We start from the raw sequence: 16,592 nt of genomic DNA, 5'->3' as shown, positions 1-16,592 counted from the left end.
GTTCCCATGTGAGTGAATAAGTTTAGTTAGAGCCGTGTCTGTCCCGTGTTTCAATGTGAATTAATAAGATTAGTTTGAGCCGTGTCTGTCCAATGTTCCCATGTGAATGAATAAGATTAGATAGAGCCGTGTCTCTCCCGTGTTCCCATGTGAATGAATAAGATTAGATAGAGCCGTGTCTGTCCTGTGTTCCCACGTGGATGAATAAGATTAGATTGACCCTTGTTCCTCCCGTGTTCCCATGTGAATGAATATGATTAGATAGAGCCGTGTTCATCCTGTGTTCCCATGTGAATGAAAAAGATTACATTGAGCTGTGTCCTTCCTGTTTTCCCATGTGAATGAATATGATGAGATAGAGCTGTCTCTGTCCCGTATTCCCATGTGAATGAACATGATTAGATAGAGCCGTGTTCATCCCGTGTTCCGATGTGAATGAATAAGATTAGATAGAGCCGTGTCTGTCCCGTGTTCTCTTGGGAATGAATAAGATTAGATAGAGCCGTGTTCATCCCGTGTTCCCATGTGAATGAATATGATTAGATAGAGCCGTGTTCATCCCGTGTTCCCATGTGAATGAATAAGATAAGATAGAGCCGTGACTGTCCTGTGTGCCCATGTGAATGAAAAAGATTACATTGAGCTGTGTCCTTCCTGTGTTCCCATGTGAATGAATATGATTAGATAGAGCCGTGTTCATCCCGTGTTCCCATGTGAATGAATAAGATTAGATAGAACCGTGTTCATCCCGTGTTCCCATGTGAATGAATAAGATTAGTTAGAGCCGTGTCTATCCCGTGTTCCCATATGCATGAATAAGATTAGATCGAGCTGTGTCTATTCCGTGTTCCCATGTGAATGAATAAGATCAGTTAGAGCCGTGTCTGTCCTGTGTTCCCATGTGAATGAATAACTTTAGATAGAGCCGTGTCTATCCCGTGTTCCGATGTGAATGAATAAGATTAGTTCGAGCCGTGTCTATCCCGTGTTCCCATGTGAATGAATAAGTTTAGACAGAGCCGTGTCTATCCCGTGTTCCGATGTGAATGAATAAGATTAGTTAGAGCTGTGTTTTGTCCTGTGTTCCCATGTGAATGAATAAGATTAGTTAGAGCCGTGTCTGTCCTGTGTTCCCATGTGAATGAATAAGATTAGGTAGAGCCGTGTCTGTCCTGTGTTCCCATGTGAATGAATAAGATTAGATAGAGATGTGTCTGTCCCGTGTTCCTATGTGAATGAATAAGATGAGTTTGAGCCATGTCTATCCCGTGTTCCCATGTGAATGACTAAGATTAGATAGAGCCTTGTCCATCCCATGTTCCCATGTGAAGGAATAAGATCAGATAGAGCCGTGTCAGTCCCGTCTTCCCATGTGAATGAATAATAGTAGATAAAGCCGTGTCTGTCCTGTGTTCCCACGTGGATGAATAAGATTAGATAGAGCCGTGTCTGTCCCGTGTTCCCATGTGAATGAATAAGATTAGTTAGAGCCGTGTCTGACCCATGTTCCCATGTGAATGAATAAGATTGGTTAGAGCCGTGTCTGTCCTGTGTTCCCATGTGAATGAATAAGATTAGTTCGGCCGTGTCTATCCCGTGTTCCCATGTGAATGAATAAGATTAGTTAGAGCCGTGTCTGTCCCATGTTCCTATGTGAATGAATAAGATTAGTTCGGCCGTGTCTATCCGGTGTTCCCATGTGAATGAATAAGTTAGTTAGAGCCGTGTTCTGTCCTGTGTTCCGTCCTGTGTTCCCATGTGAATGAATAAGATTAGTTAGAGCCGTGCCTATCCCGTGTTCCCATGTGAATGAATAAGATCAGTTAGAGCCGTATCTATCCCGTGTTCCCATGTGAATGAATAAGATTAGTTCGAGCCGTGTCTGTCCCGTGTTCCCATGTGAATGAATAAGATTAGATCGAGATGTGTCAGTCCCGTGTTCCCATGTGAATGAATAAGATTAGTTAGAGCCGTGTCTATCCCGTGTTACCATGTGAATGAATAAGATTTGATAGAGCCGTGTCTTTCCCATGTTCCAATGTGAATGAATAAGATTAGATAGAGCCGTGTCTGTCCCATGTTCCAATGTGAATGAATAAGATTAGATAGAGCCATGTCTATCCCGTGTTCCCATGTGAATGAATAAGATTAGATAGAGCCGTGTCTGTCCCGTATTTCCATTTGAATGAATAAGATTAGATAGAGCCGTGTCTGTCCCGTATTCCCATTTGAATGAATAAGATTAGATGGAGCCGTGTCTGTCCCATATTCCCATGTGAATAAATAAGATTAGATAGAGCCGTGTCTCTCCTGGGTTCCCATCTGAATGAATAAGAGTAGATAGGGCCGTGTCTGTCCCGTATTCCCATGTGAATGAATAAGATTAGTTTGAGCCGTGTCTGTCCCGTGTTCCAATGTGAATGAATAAGATTAGATAGAGCCATGTCTATCCCATGTTCCCATGTGAATGATTAAGATTAGATAGAGCCCTGTCTGTCCCGTATTCCCATTTGAATAAATAAGATTAGATAGAGCCGTGTCTGTCCCGTATTCCCATTTGAAAGAATAAGATTAGATAGAGCAATGTCTATCCCGTGTTCCCATGTGAATGAATAAGATTCGATAGAGCCGTGTCTGTCCCGTGTTCCCATCTGAATGAATAAGAGTAGATAGAGCTGTGTCTGTCCTGTGTTCCCACGTGGATGAATAAGATTAGATTGAGCCGTGTTTGTCCCGTATTCATATGTGAATGAATAAGATTAGATAGAGCCGTGTCTCTCCTGTGTTCCCACGTGAATGAATAAGATTCGATAGAGCAGTGTCTATCCCGTGTTCCCATGTGAATGAATAAGTTTAGTTCAAGCCGTGTCTGTCCCGTGTTCCCATGTGAATGAATAAGATTAGTAAGAGCCGTTTCTGTCCCGTGTTCCCATGTGAATGAATAAGATTAGTTCGAGCCGTGTCTGTCCCATGTTCCCATGTGAATGAATAAGATTAGTTAGAGCCGTGTCTATCCCGTGTTCCCATGTGAATGAATAAGATTAGATAGAGCCATGTCTGTCCCGTGTTCCCATGTGAATGAATAAGATTATTTTGAGCCGTGTCTGTCCCGTGTTCCAATGTGAATGAATAAGATTAGATAGAGCCGTGTCTATCCCATGTTCCCATGTGAATGAATAAGATTAGATGGAGCCATGTCTGTCCCGTGTTCCAATGTGAATGAATAAGATTAGATAGAGCCATGTCTATCCCATGTTCCCATGTGAATGAATAAGATTAGATAGAGCCTTGTCTGTCCCATATTCCCATTTGAATGAATGAGATTAGATAGAGCCGTGTCTGTCCCGTATTCCCATTTGAATGGATAAGATTAGATAGAGCCGTGTCTATCCCGTGTTCCCATGTGAATGAATAAGATTAGATAGAGCCGTGTCTGTCCCGTGTTCCCATGTGAATGAATAAGATTAGATAGAGCCATGTCTATCCCATGTTCCCATGTGAATGAATAAGATTAGATAGAGCCGTGTCTGTCCCGTATTCCCACTTGAATAAATAAGATTAGATAGAGCCGTGTCTGTCCCGTATTCCCATTTGAATGAATAAGATTAGATAGAGCCGTGTCTATCCCGTGTTCCCATGTGAATGAATAAATTTCGTTCGAGCCGTGTCTGTCCCGTGTTCCCATGTGAATGAATAAGATTAGATAGAGCCGTGTCTGTCCCGTGTTCCCATGGGAATATGATTGAATAGACAAGATTAATGGTTATTCTGAACAGGGGATTTATCTTTATATCTCCTACCTCAGGTGTATGTGTGTGTGTGTGTGTGTGTGTGTGTGTGTGTTTGCGCGCGTGCATGTGTTGTTGGTTGTAATCTCCATTTGCGGGTTTCAGAAAGTGGAAAGGAGTCCTCCCAGGTCTCAAATTATCCACCTCCATTTCGGTAAGGGGCGTGGGGGGATGGGCGTCACAATTAATGGACCAAGCTGTGAGGTTGTTTTGTTCTCAAAGTTTTGTTCCGAGGGCTCTTTTCACACTCCTCACTGAGCCTCGGACAGCTTCCAACTGCAGTTCGTTTGTATGAATATTCCCAGCGATGATTGTTAATACCTCTCTAAGGTTCTTTTTCCTCATTCCTGTTGCTTCGTCTATCTCTGGTACAATTCATCACCCAGTATGTACCAAAGTTTGTTCACGGCATTAAAAAATAAATAATAATGAAAAAAAAAAAAATATATATATATATATATATATATATATATATATATATATATATATATATATATATATATATTATATGCATCAGTCTTGGAGGGTGTACCGGGGGGGGGGGGGTTATCGCACCCCCCCCAAATTGGTATTTCCTTTCTTCTCCGAAACTACACACACAATTCTGATGGAACTTGACCACAACATTAATCACCTGTGATGTACCAAAGTTTGTTCATGCCATTAAAAATAATAAAAAATCAAGATCAAAAGAGGTCTGCAACAGAGCCCTCCCAGGCCTTAAAGTATGTCCCTCCGTGTGTGTGTGTGTGTGTGTGTGTGTGTGTGTGTGTGTGTGTGTGTGTGTGTGTGTGTGTGTGTGTGTGTGTGTGTGTGTGTGTGTGTACGCTTGCAAGGTGCTGTTGTTGGCTGCTATGTCCACACTTGAGTGGGTCTCAAGAGGTGGAACAGACACCTACCAGGCCTCAAAGTGACCACCTTCATTTTGATGAAAGATCATGATTCATGGCCTGAGTTGTGAAGTTTGTTGTTCTCAGAGTTTTGGTCCGAGGGCTCTTTTCAGGATCTTCACTGAGACTCGGACAGCCTCCACTGTAGTTCGTTTGTGGTATTGTTCCCAGGGATGGTTTGTAGGATCTTTGTAAGGTTCTTCTTTATCATTCCCGTTGCTCCAATTATTACCGACACAATTTTGTCACTCTTCATCTTCCAGGATCTTTTCACTTCATCTTTGAGGTCTTGATATTTGGTCATTTTCTTGATTTCTGCATTATTTAGTCCAAAATCACTGGGAACTGACACCTCAATTAGCAATGCCTTTTTTTTAAATACCTAAGTACTATATTTAATCAATGCTTTGTCTTCTGTGTTCATGCACGATGGGATCATCAGGTTGTATGTTAACATTACTTCCTTGTTCTCAATTATCGCGTTTGGTTCATGTTTGCAAGAGTTTTCTGGGACTAAGATATTGAAGTTTTTGCCAATGTGTCCGTGGATTACTCTATATGCAGTAGCTTGTTGTGCCTCTGTGTGTACAGTTGTTCTGACATGAGCTTTTTACATCCCGATAGGATGAGCCTGTTTCTACCTTGCAGAACCTATACTTGTCCGATTGACTCAGTCCCACCATTTTGTTCAAGCCATTTATGTAGTGTCCCTGGTCTTGGACATTAATAAGGATTCATTCTCCATCCCAGTTGAGCTGACTTCTCTTAGCCATTCCAAAGTCTTGTTTGTCTATGCCCAATCTGTCCAACTTTTTTTAAATTTAATTACATTAATTAAATTATTTATTTTTATATCTTCCTACTCTTTTGTTCTCCCAGTAGTCGGTGTATATCTGTTGATATTTTTCCTGTATATTTTTTTCTTCTTTTTTGCTATCTTTAGAGCTGTATTCATTGCTCTTTCGGTTGCATGCGTGACATCTTCCATTTGCGCCTGTCTTTGGAATTTTTTTGCGAGGTGGTTTAGGGATACCTTTTCAGGTTTTCTGTCTTCGTGTTTGCATACAAATTGGATTCTGTAGTCTGTTGAACTTTTGTAATAGTCATTCTGTGCACTTGGTTGAGTTCCATCAGGCCATTACATCCTTCTCGTCTTGGCAGGCACAATCTCGGAATGCACTGATTTTCGTCGAACATTTTGTGGATTGTTAGGAGTTTCCGTATTTTGATATGTCGTTTGATGATTTCCGTTTGTGGCCAGTTTACTATTCTGCAGCTGTATTGGAATACTGTAATTGCTGATTAGTTGATGGCTTTGATTTTGTTTTTCGGGGTGATGTATGTTTTCAGGATCAGCCTCGTTCTACACAAGTATTCTTTGCAAATGTTTTGCGCATTTGTTTGTGACCCTCTTCTACTCTGAGGTATTTGTATGATGTTTCATTTTCTACTTCCTGGATTTTTGTACATAGGTTGATTTTTCTTTTTATTATTATTTTTATTTTTTATTTTTATGTTGTCCGTTTTTGTTGGGCTCCCTTGTATGAATGTGCACTTGTCACACTTATCTAGACCAAATTTTATTTGAATGTCGTCGGAGTACCGTTTCAGTTGTTCTACCAATGTTTTGTCATTTTGTGCAGAGTTTTAGATCATCCATGTACAGTATCTACTGTCACCTTTCCGATCTCTTTGGAAGTTCTCTTATTGGACATTAGGGTGTATCCATGTCATTGCTCATTAATGAGGTTGCTCAGTGGGTCCAGGGCCAGGCAAAACAGGAGGGGTGAAAAGCTATCACCATGGAAGATCCAGTGACATATCTTCACTTCTGGTATTTCGATCTTTCCTTCCGAGTGTTGCAGTATCAATGTTATATTCCTTAACTCCATTGCTTTCTCACTCAGTTTGATTATTTGGCGGTTGATCATGTACACACACATGCATTTTATCATCCATGAATGTGGGACACTATCAAAAGATTTTTTGTCTATGCAGGCTGTGGACAATTTGGGTCTTCTTGTTTAACGGTTTTTGAGTTATGGTCATGTTTAATAGTTTGTGGTCTATTGTTCCATAGCATCCTCTTTTGCATCCCTTCTGTTCTGCAGCGAGACCTACTTTTTGCGTTAGGTGGTGGTGCATCATTTCTGTAATGATTCCCATCAGAAGTTTGTATGTTGTTGGTAGACAGGTTATTCGTCTATACTTGTGAGGTCGTTTGGTTTCTTGAGATTTTAAGATGAGGAAGGTGTTACCTTTTGTGAGCCATTCATCCATTACCTCCTCACCTTGGATAAGCTCATTGAATGCTCGAGCATAGTGATTGTGGAGAGTATCTGGTTGCTTTAGCCAGAAATTTGGAATTCCATCTGGGCCTGGGCTTTTAAAGTTTGGTATTTTTGCAAGTTTAAAAAAAAAAAATTTTCTTCATCAATTATCGCTGGGGACATTTCTTTTGGTTGTTGCTTTTTCTTTTCCAATTTTTGGATCCAATTTTCCTCCTTATTATGTTCTTTTGGGTCTTCATAGATTCCTTTCCAAAAGTTTTCAAGTCGGTCCTTTTCAGGGGGAATTATTATTACATCTTGCTCTTGTATCCTTAGTTCATGGTAGAATTTCTTTGGGTTGTTTTCAAACAACTATTTTTATTTTCAGCCTTTGTTAACTTCGTCATAGGTTGTTTTTTTTAAATCTTCCTTGCTATCATTTCTATTTTGAGTTTGAGTTTGTTTTCAGCAACCTTTGCCCCTTGGTCTTTGTCCTCAGCTTTATATATATTTTTTATTTTTTGGATCTCTTTAATCGCTTTGGGCTTCTGTTTCCAAGTATAAACTGCTGCATTTATCCCGTTTCCTTTCTCAGCTGTTCTCTCTGTTTCATCCATCTCCGTTTCCATGATGATGCCTGCTTTATTTTTCTTGCGGCGATGTTTGTCAGTCCCCTTTTCCTGAATGAGCAATGCTGCTGCAAAGCTCACGGTGTTGATTTCATTCAATCCGGCTGACCTTCGTATGATTTTCCTGAGTGTTGTGTTGGTTCTCCTCATCAGTAATTTTGGTGTGTGTGTACCCCTCTCTTCCGCAATTACACTGTCTGTTGTAATTAACTTTATGTTCATAAAAACCTGTACATGGTCATTCGATGTATGGGACTTCGCCATTAAGCCCGAGTGAATTGGTTTTAAAAATGCGTTAACAGGCCGATTGGGAAATGTGCATTTAAAGCACTCTTAAATGATGAAAGCACGATTGGGAAACACATTTAATGCGCTATTAAAAAATTAACTCGATACCTCTCATCCATGTCAGCCTCTGCCATGTTTATATCAGAACAGTTGCATCAGACTGAGCATTATCCGTCACACGGTCATGGATGTTTAACCCCAATATGAGGCTGTTCAAAAATTACATAACACTATTTTTTTAGGGAGGCACATACGGGCTTGAGTAAACCTTACTAATAATTTTTATTCGAAATATGATTAAATTTTTTGGGGTCCCTCATCATGGGTAACACTCCACCTAAACAAAGCTAAAGGAAATCTGTTGCAACAAAGCCAGACAGTGTATAATCAATCAGCAGAGGCCTCCAGGCCTAATGTGTTAGGCCCACTGAAAAACAAAGATGGCGGCTATGTCATTTCATTTGGGTGTCATGGTGGGTGGAGTGAAGCGACCAATGTGGGGGTGGTTCAGCAGCTGTCTGACCAATGAGTGCACATTTCAAAAATAGAACCCCAATGACAACAACAACAACCACAACAACAACGTCGAGCTCTTGTAGATCTGTGACATGTCACAGATAAAAAGTCTCGTATTTCTTGCATAACATGAGCACGTCAAGATGACGCCCCTCCCCTTAAATGGAATTGTAAATCATTAATCGGATGACAACGGCATCTGATAGAGATGTTTAAGATAATGAAGAGTACAGAGTGCAAAATAGATCATGACAGGACTAGGGGCCACAGCTTGAGAGTAAAAAAAGTGGAGAGTTAGGACGACGTTATGGCAGGGCTCTTAATTCACTCAGAGAATAGTTGGGAAAAGATTGGCAGATATGCAGTTTAACATAAAGAAATGTAAAGTGCTGGAGATGGGTTAAATAATGATGAAAATACAAAACAGCCATTATATGATGCGAGGGGCAGTCTTGAATGCCCTCCCTGCATGCTATGTTGATCTCCTTGGAAATGTGGTGACAGCAGAAATGGTGGATGCTTTTTAGCTGGAATTGAATCATGACCTAGAAGCAGTGGGGATAGGGGGTACATGAATATTGGTTAGATTTCCCAGGCCAAATGGTTGAAGTTCCTTGTGAGACTTGATGCTTTGTCCTCCTGTAGTGTTTTGTTTATAGGAATGTAGATTTACACCTGCTGTTTCTAGATTTTGATTGGTGCTTGCCAGATTTATTCTTTTACACGATTTACAAGGACATTAGTAGATAACAAATGCATATGATATAGTGGATGTGAACTGGGGTTCTTCGCATCAGGAACCCGAGTTAAAATTGTGGAAAGCTTTTTCATAAAGTTTCCTGGTTAGCTTCAGCATAATGTTAAACTTTTTTCTCTTTTTTTTTTAATGATTTTTGGGGTGTGTGTAGTTTAAATGTCATTAACTTTTGTCCTTTTAACCTTCCTCCAGATCAAATGGAGCTGTTGGATATGGTGCGACAGTTTGTAACGCCTCCCCAGGTAATGGTTGATTTCCGATCACATGTCTGTTACTTTACTGACAAGTTGTATTTGCACTTATTCATCTCAAACCTTTTGTCAGTTTGAGCCGATAACTGGTTTTATTTATCTATTTTGGATAGTGGTAGAGAAGTGCCATCTGATGAAATTGGAGTATTTCAATTTGACTCGTTTATTGTGAAATGAATAGTTACTGCAGAAAGGCCTTTTGAGAAAGCAGTCGGAAGAATTCGGGTGGTACTTAATCAGAATCTAATTCCAAGAAGGAACTTGAGGATACTTAAAATATTACATCAGTTTTTCAATTTTAAAATTATTATTACATGAAATTGAGGCTAATGATAGAGCACACATCAGGCCAAAAACGATATATATATCACTACGTTACAAAACGTTGTGGGCGGATTCGGTTGAAGCTTGGTCGACATGTTGGATGTCACAAGGATGAATTGATTATTTTTGGTGAAAGTCTGGATCCAGATCTGGCCCATCAGTGAGCTACATAACGTGAATTGTTCAGCCTGGGGAGGTTTGCACTCTTCCGAGTGTGTTGTTCTAGTTCCCTCTGCGATTAGCATACTTAATTGTTTGCCATTGTCCTTTCTGAACTCCCCCACATAATTTGAGGAACATAGTGTTCCATGGAATATGTTGTTCTATGTGTATGACCTCCCACATACGTTCTGGTAAAATGGTGACATTGGGGGGGGGGGGGGGAAGGGAGGGTGCAGTTGACTCCATCATGGAGGTTGGGGGGGGCTTTGTACATACTTGGATACAGCAGCAGTGGAGCAATAGAGAGTTGGTGTCATCAGCAGCGGTGAAGAGGTGTAAACTGAGGGCCATGGTCATGACTGAGTTGCTATAGTCGTCAGATTCCGTCTGCCTAGCAAAGGACTGAGAGGAGTTCGAGAGTTGGGTGGAGTAAGGGTGAGTTAGTGCAGGGACTGCATATTGACACAGGGTCGAGTCAGCACCTGGAGCATCCAGCACGAACATAAGAGTCTTTCCTGCATGACTACATTTTGCCTCCCGATGTCCCAGCAAAAGGTAAGACCAAAAACATACCTCTATCACTTCCATCCTCTCTATTCTTTCATTGCTTTGTATTCCCGAACTAGTCCGCCAGTGATAAGTTTAGTTTAAGGCTTTTGCGAGCAAACCATTACAGTCAACTCGATGCATGTGTACTCATCAGGTTTTTCTCTTCTCTCTTCATTCATTGTTTCTTGGTCTGTCCCCATCTTCATTAGAGACAGACGGTGGGGCCAGGGTCCAATAGCAATGGGCTCATTGCCCACCATGTGGGGTTTTTTTTGTATACCATGTCAAGGCTCGTGTAAGAGCTAGCACACAGAAAATACAACAAGGCCGGAGACAAGAGGGGTGGGAGAGAGAAGCATAAGCAGTGGGGAACAGACAATAGATCTGTGAAAGGGAGAGGGGTGTGGTGGTGTACATGGGGTAAACAAGGTAGTGTTGTGGGGCCAGGTCTCAGTGGCGAGCACGACCGCTAGATGGAGCAGTAGAGTCGGCTCCACCGAACACCTGGAATTTAGGTCGTACCTTTCAGATAAATCCGAAAGTACGGGTCCCTTACAGGATCATGAATCGTCAATAATTTAACCGCGTGGAGTAGGGTTAATTGCCAACTTAAATATACCTTAGTATCCATGCGGCAAAGCTACCGGGGAATTCACACCCTCAGCAGGCCTCGAGCGGAACGAGCCGTTACCGTACTCGAACCATGCGTAACCCGAGCGGATGGTTACCGAGGCCCATCGGTCCAAATGTACAACTACGGCAACAGCCTTCCTAATTCCCGTTCGCAGCGCTGCAAACCAATGGTAGAAAAGACAAGGACGAGCTGGGACATTCAACAGGAGGGGAATTTATTTACAATAATCAAGGAAACGAGGGGAGCACGTAAGGGCAGAGTTATAACTGAATAAAAGCAAGGCAAATAATGTACAACAAAAAGCACTTAACAATTCTACTTAGACAAGACAGGCCCACACAGACACGCACACCCAAAAAGAAAATGGACCTGCCGGGTCTTTATTTGGCTCTCCAGCCGAGGAGGATAGTTCGGCTGGGAGCCAGAGCGGCTGGCTACCTGTCCCTGAGCGCACGGCTGGTCGTCCACCCCTTCCTGGAGCTTCGGTTGCCAAAAGCACGGACCAGGGGAGCCACACCCAGAGGAGGTGAGACGAGGTGATCTCCACCGATGAAAGGGTTGACCGCTTGCTGAAACGCGCCAGACGAGACACCTCTGATGCGTGGGATGCAGTCCGCCGCAGACCCAGACAGACGCGCTTCGAGACACCCGGGACGCAAACTCTTTATGCTCATCCCGACAACCACACTCTTCCTCTCCAGGAGGGAGGGGCTTCTTCTCCTGGCCACTCGCCTCCTGATTGGTCAGACCCATCACACGATTCCCTGGCCCTCTTCCATTGGACAGGCCCACGGTAGGCAGGGCAACTCCCACCCTTCTGGGTGGAGTCCCGATCGGAGGCGTTTGTAGCTCCGCCTACCTCCTCACCTCCGGCCACATGGTCTTGAGTGGGGGACGGGGCGGGTGAGACACCCGCTCCTTGCCAATTAGCCAAAGAGGGACGCCATGCCCATGTTAGACTCCGCCCACACACACGCTCGCTCGCCGGCGAGCAAAGAGTGCGGACACTGCCGAAAGCAGAGAGTTGTTGTTGTGAAAGCGAAGATGGGCATTGTTGTCATTGTTGTAAGTGATGTAAAAGAAAACCCTGACTATCAAAATAACTTGGCAGCGCACGAACATTTAATTCCCATTCGACTCGGGATGGGACCCTAATTAGAAACATGTACTTACCGATATAACTGATCTATATGACCTGGCTGTTGTGTGCTCATGGCTTCCAGATTCGCAACAATAGTACTACAGGGGCCTTAAAAGTGACAGTTCTAATAACTTACTTTAAAAGTGTATTTGCTCTGGATTTACTTTTTACCATTTAAGTGTTTCGGGATAGGGCTTGGATTATGGTTTAATTGCTGTTTTTTTGTTTTTTTTAAAACTCTAACCCTAACCCTGACTCAAACATTTCATGGATGTTATAGCGACACCATCCAGCCTCCAGCATCACTAAATTCCTCTTAAAACCATATGCGCAGGCTGAAACCACTGCATGGCCAAATTGATTAATCCCAACTCTACCGCACTGTGGAATTGCTGTGTGTGCGGAACGTCTTCGCTCAGCGTCTTGGGAGTTCATCTCCAGCGGTCTTGTGTTACTCATTAGGGAGACCAAGTCCATCACAAATTGGTGCCTTTGGAGTGGGATTTTGGAACCCATTTAAATTTCAACAAAAACTGGTTGATAAAAGTGCAGTTTTGGACCAAGGTTTGAATCCTGCTGCAAATTAGTAGTCAGTGAGTGGTATTTTCAAATCCTCTTCAATATTTCAATTTGTTGGTCTCAGGAATAAGTTTAATTCAGATTCTAAATTGAGCATGATTCAGCACAAAATTTATTGAATAAATCTGCCATTTTTGGGGTTACCTGTGTTCATTTTAACATCACACTACCCAAAGCAGAATGGGCATTTTGTAGATGTCACAGCGGCATCAATGGAGATGGAGATAGAGGGGCCACTTGAGGGCAAAGTATAAGTACCCCCCCCCCCTGGTGACCTAGTCCTGAGCACCATTGCTGGAGTGATGTCCCAAGGTGGTGACCTCCTGGCCATACTAGAGGTTAAAATGAGCAGAGTGGAGGTCAAGCTTAGAGGTTAATGCAAGTGACCAGCAGCAGCAGCAGCTGAATGCTTGTATGGCCAACATTGAGGCCAATTATAATCAAATGGCATTTGACTCAAAGACCACTCTTAAGGTTGGTGTGTGCGGAATGGTGGAGGCTGGTGTGGCATCGGGGGAGAAGCGAGCATGGCCCAAGTAGTAAGTCGTAGAATAGAGACCCATGTGGTGGACATGTTAGACCTCATGGTGGTGAACAGGAGTGTAGAGGTTGAGACCCCATGGTGCAGACAGTCGAGGACCCAGTGAGTGATAGTACAGACATGTGGACAATTTAGTTGTAGATCCTCAAGGAGGCCAGCACAGGGGGAGCCTCACCCCAGGAGGATGGGAGGCTTTGGTTCTAAAAAGCAGCTGTGCTCAGACAGCAGCAGTAGTGAATGTTTGTGTTGTGATGGCACATGATGGTGAGTGTCATTCATTTTGTGATGTTGAAAGGGCCATGGAGGTAAAAGCCTTAATGGAGCTGGAATGCAACCACGAAGAGGCTAAGACAAGACTCTTTCTCCACTGCCAGTATGCCACTGCTTCCCTTCCATCTACCAGCTCATTGGCCAGCAGTACTCCCTCAGTCATAATCAAGAACCCAGAGGCAGATGTGTTTGTCATTGGTGTAGCTAAGGTTTATGAGATTGGGTCGTAAGTTCTTCTTCACACTGGTAGAGGAAACCACAGGCACACAATCAATTTGACTGCTGTACAAAATCATCTTGGGCACAGTGTGAGTGATGCCCTCATTGGCTTTTACTGCTTTACAGGATATGATTCTGTTTGTTCGTTTAATGGGATATCCAAGAAGAAAGCAGTGAAAATTATGCTCAAAAGTGAAAGCTTTCAAGGAGCTGCTCAGTTCCTTTACCCTGGATACCAGTTTTATTGATGTCGTGGAGAGATTTGTGTGTAAACTTTATGGGCAAGACTGCTCTAAAGTATATACAACCAGACAAAACCTGTTTCTGCAAGCTGCAAAGGCTGAGGCAAACATGCCTCCTCCAAGCGACTCTCTGCAGAAATATCGATTGAAGGCTTAACTACCAGGCTGCAATCGACATGATGTTTGGAGAAATTTCCTGCCGTTCCTATTCCTTTTCCAAAGGGTGGTGGAGCTCCTTGTGAGCCAACGGCCATCCATATCTAGTTCCCAACTGTGTGCAGACATCCTCCTGCAAGTTGGGTTACTTTTTTAGGAGGTTGGTGGCAGGATGTGCATTCCGGCTACCGTAAAACCCTTCACTCCGCAAAATGCAAAGAAAACTGAAAACCCACTCCGTGGGAGTACCTCCTTTCTATCTCCCATTCACAGGGCAGCAAACCGGATGACGGGATTGGGGCAAAGCCTTTGGGACCCGCACTCTTTGATGAAAGGAGGAAAAACATGGGGTAACCTTCCTGGGTCAGATTGCGGTGGTGTGTGTCAGGGTGGTGCTCAGGTGTCATCCACAAGACGCGGTCTCTTTGGGTTAACCTGAGGCGGTCCCTTTGGGTGGGTGCCTGGAATGTCCTATCCCGAAGAGAGGATGATCACCTGTCTCTGTTATCATCTGAGCTCAAGCGTTTGAACATCGGTATTGAAGCACTCTCTGAGGTTCGGAGACCGGATATTGGCAAGAACATGGCGGGTAGTTACACCTACTATTGGTTTGGTTTCTCTGATGGTTGCCATGCCCAAGGAGTTGCTGTAGATGTGTCCAATCTTCTTCTTCTTGCGTTGCCAGCTTAGCTGCCGGGATAACTATCATTTCTTGGAAGCGCGGCTGTGTCGCTGATGCAGTGCCCCTCTACCAGTACACACTGGCACTCATTTCGTCGACATCAGAAGGATGACAGGCTGAGTCAACCCCCTGTGTATTAATTCAGCAGTCAACTTGAACTCAGGACCCAAGGATTCCAAGCCGCCACCCTAACCACTAAGCCAACACCAGGCTATATGCTGCGTCCAATAAGCTGACTCCAATGATAATTGAGGTAACACCGCTCAAGGAGCGCATAATGAGACGAAGGATTCGTCACTCCTTGGCTGTCATTTCCCTGGTCTCTGTATATACTCTGACTGAGGTGAGTGATATCACCGTGAAGGACGCATTCTACGCCACGCTAGAGTCTGTGGTTGATCAGTGTCCCAGGCGAGATACACTTCGAGTCCTGTCTTCAATGTATACACTGGAAATAGGAATATTACGACACATGTGTTGGTCCCATCGGTCTGGAACTGTAAATCAGAATAGCACTAAGTTCCTTTATTTTGCAAGAAGTCATGGACTTAGGATGGCTGGTTTATGGTTTCAATGTGCACACGCTTATCACTGGACTTGGTATTCTAACACTGGTGGTGTGGCAAAGGAGATTGACCATGTGCTCTTTGATGGTTGCTGGAAGAAGATCCAGACTGCAGCGTCTACCGGAGTGCTCAGTTCCTCAATACCGACCACAGGTTTGTGGTAGCAACTCTGAAGTTTCAGCTTAAATCCAGGAGAAGGCAGCATCCAGAGTTGCAGGGCCAGGCTGTATGGCAGAGCTGAGCTCTTCAGGGAGTTGAGGCGTAAAACTATGTGTGCTGAGGGTGGACAAGGAGGCCTACAATATGTGCGAGGAATCGATGAGGGGATAGAGCATCACCTGTGGTCAATTGATTCTCGTCCTGCTTACAGGATAATTCACACATTGCGTTCCTCCAAGCCCGTACCTCGGTGTGCTGCAGTTAGAGAGGAGGATGGTGGGCTCTTGACAAAGGAGTCCGAAGTGAGACCTGCTGTAACTTTGAGAGGTTGTACCAGGCTGATCCACCAGCTGTTGCGTTTGTTGTCAGGGGTTATTACCTCTATGGCTGACCCTCCAATCAACTGTGATCCACCTTCGTTTGTGGAAACAGGCTGTGGTGAACCGGTTGAAATGGGGTAAAGCGACTGGGATCTGTGGCATCCATGCTGAACTTCTCAAGGCTGGTGGATATGCTGTACTCATGTTGTTGCATGCAGTTCCGTGCTCTGCATCGAACACAGGCATCATCTTAACTGACTGGAAGAGGGGCCTTGTTGTCCCTCTCTGGAAAGGGAAGGATGATCGTCAGGATAGGACTACCGAGGGACGATGTTGCTCTCAGTGCCGGGCAAGGTCTTTGCTCAGATATATCTTGAAAAGGTTCGCCACCATCTGCTTGAGCAGCAGCACCCAGAACAGTCAGGCTTTATACCAAAGAGGTCAACGATAGACCATATCCTTGCTCTTCGGGTCCTCACCAAATGCAGACGAGTTTCATCAGGGGCTGCTTGCAGCCTATGTTGATCTCTGCAAAGTATTTAATTTAGTGAATCAGGATGCCCTCTGGAGAATTATTGGTCTTCATGCAGTGTCACCAAAACTGATCAATCTTACGTGTGAACTATACTCTGGTTCTGAGATGTGGTGATACAATCTCC

At 43.7% G+C, this 16,592-nt stretch overlaps 1 protein-coding gene across 4 annotated transcripts in view; it reads left to right on the top strand.

The window, feature by feature from the left end:
* The window catches only part of SSUH2 (ssu-2 homolog), a 94,479-nt gene that overhangs the window by 22,344 nt on the left and 55,543 nt on the right, over positions 1–16,592 (top strand). For 2 of the 4 annotated variants that reach the window (XM_085852393.1, XM_085852392.1), the window contains exons 2-3: positions 6,029–6,102; positions 9,331–9,380. Coding sequence is in view for 2 of the 4 variants with exons in the window: in XM_085852387.1 (XP_085708513.1) it covers positions 9,331–9,380 (50 nt within the window). In the remaining 2 variants the exon portion in view is untranslated. The remainder of the gene's footprint in view (positions 1–6,028; positions 6,103–9,330; positions 9,381–16,592) is intronic. The other 2 variants (XM_085852387.1, XM_085852388.1) reach the window with 1 other exon arrangement.

Source organism: Eptatretus burgeri, chromosome 13 (assembly GCF_056783735.1).
Source record: "Eptatretus burgeri isolate ZD-2024b chromosome 13, Ebu_testis_v1, whole genome shotgun sequence".
Taxonomy (NCBI): domain Eukaryota; kingdom Metazoa; phylum Chordata; class Myxini; order Myxiniformes; family Myxinidae; genus Eptatretus; species Eptatretus burgeri.
The sequence above is the reverse complement of the archived record's forward strand: the minus strand, read 5'-3'. Positions and strand labels throughout refer to the sequence as shown.